Source organism: Myotis lucifugus, unplaced genomic scaffold (assembly GCF_000147115.1).
Source record: "Myotis lucifugus unplaced genomic scaffold, Myoluc2.0 scaffold_94, whole genome shotgun sequence".
NCBI lineage: Eukaryota > Metazoa > Chordata > Mammalia > Chiroptera > Vespertilionidae > Myotis > Myotis lucifugus.
In genome coordinates this window covers 743,303-744,788 of record NW_005871142.1, presented here as the reverse complement: position 1 = coordinate 744,788, position 1,486 = coordinate 743,303, and the positions used below count along the sequence as shown (strand labels likewise).

The following is a 1,486-nucleotide window of genomic DNA, read 5'->3' as shown; positions in this document are numbered from 1 at the left end:
GTCCTCTAAGCTCCGGGCGCCCCAGTTCTTCCAGGTGCCCTACACGGCGCTCACCATGCTGCTGACGCCCAGCCCCCGGGAGCGGGACTCGGCCACCGCCTACCGTGAGTGCGCGCCCACCGCGGGGTGGAGGGTGGCGCCGGCCCCAGGCTGCGAGCTCGGTCCCCTGAGCGCTCCTCGCTGTGTCCCAGGGATGACCATGGAGATGGCGGGGACGCTGCTGGGAGCCGCGGCCCACGGGCTCATCGTGTCCGGGGCCCACGGTCCCCACAGCTGCGAGGACGCCGAGTTCCCGGGGCCGGGCACCGTCTCCCCCCACGCGGTGAGTGCTCCCCCCACCCGTGCGTCCTCCCACCAGACCCTCTGCGGGGGGGTTTCTCCCTGTGAACATGCTCGGCGCATCTGGAGGGGAGGAGGCAGGCCCCAGGCAGGGGCAGGGAGAGGGCAGGGGGCGTGGGGTCCCTGCGGAGCTCTGGGCAGAGCCCTCCTGGGGGGCCTCCCACCCCCAGGGTGAAAGGAGAAGGGAATCCTCCCAGGGGGTGAGGTATGGGGGGGGGGGGAGGGACTGTGTCTCCTCAGCCATCAAGTTCGTCCATTGGCCCCATTAAGGGAATGACATCCCGACCCCCCAGGACCGTAGGAATCATCCTCTAGTCCTCCCTCTCCCTCAGTCCAGCCCATTGCCAAATCCTGCCATGTTTCAGGACAAAACTCTTCTGCATCCACGGCCACAGTCTGGCGCTGCCTCACAGCCCCTGCCCTTCACCTGGGGGTGAAGGAGGGTGGGTAGAGAGGGCCGAGAACCCACCCTCAAAGGCACATTCAGGCACCGCTTGGCAGCTCCAGCTCTGTTATCCCGACTCCACGTACAAAACAAATTAATTCATAGATAAAAGCATCTAGAAGTTCCAGACAGCGACCAGAGAGCAGGTCCCCAAGTGCAGGTCCTCTGAGTGTGGGGCCCTGTGCAGCTGTGCTGGACCCGCACCCGGAAGCCGCCCCCCCCAGGCAGCCTCTGTCTCTTTTCTGGGTCAGCCCCCACCAGACTGTGACTTGTGCTCATGGATCTGTCTTCCTCCCACACTCCAAGCCCCTCACTGTGGATGCTCAGGGGTCACTTATCAGGGTCTGGCAAACAGAATCAGCAACAATGAATGCTTGTTTTAAAAACGAGAGGGAGAGAGAGAGGGAGGGAGAGAGAGAGAGAGGTATGAGAGAGAGAGGTGTGTGTGAGAGAGAGAGGTGTGTGAGAGAGAGAGAGAGAGGGGAGAGAGAGAGAGAGAGAAAGAGAACTCAGATCCTCAGACCCTGGTGCATGGCTGCATGCAGGAGGCACAGGGTCAGCAGAAGGTCCATCCTGGAGGAGTACCCAGTATTCTTTGGACTTGGGCTGAGGGTCCCTCTGCTCCCATTGGGGGAGGTGCCCTGCCCCTGGGTGTCCTCCCCTCCATTGGGTGGGAGACATCCCCCCACCCCCAGTTCTGTC

The 1,486-nt window shown here is 63.2% G+C and overlaps 1 protein-coding gene across 1 annotated transcript in view; it reads left to right on the top strand.

Annotated features, from left to right (window-relative positions):
• Window positions 1–1,486, top strand: part of MFSD2B (major facilitator superfamily domain containing 2B) — a 10,700-nt gene that overhangs the window by 4,436 nt on the left and 4,778 nt on the right. Inside the window, exons 4-5 of the mRNA XM_023756426.1 lie at window positions 11–104; window positions 192–322. Of these exons, the coding sequence (XP_023612194.1) occupies window positions 11–104; window positions 192–322 (225 nt within the window). The remainder of the gene's footprint in view (window positions 1–10; window positions 105–191; window positions 323–1,486) is intronic.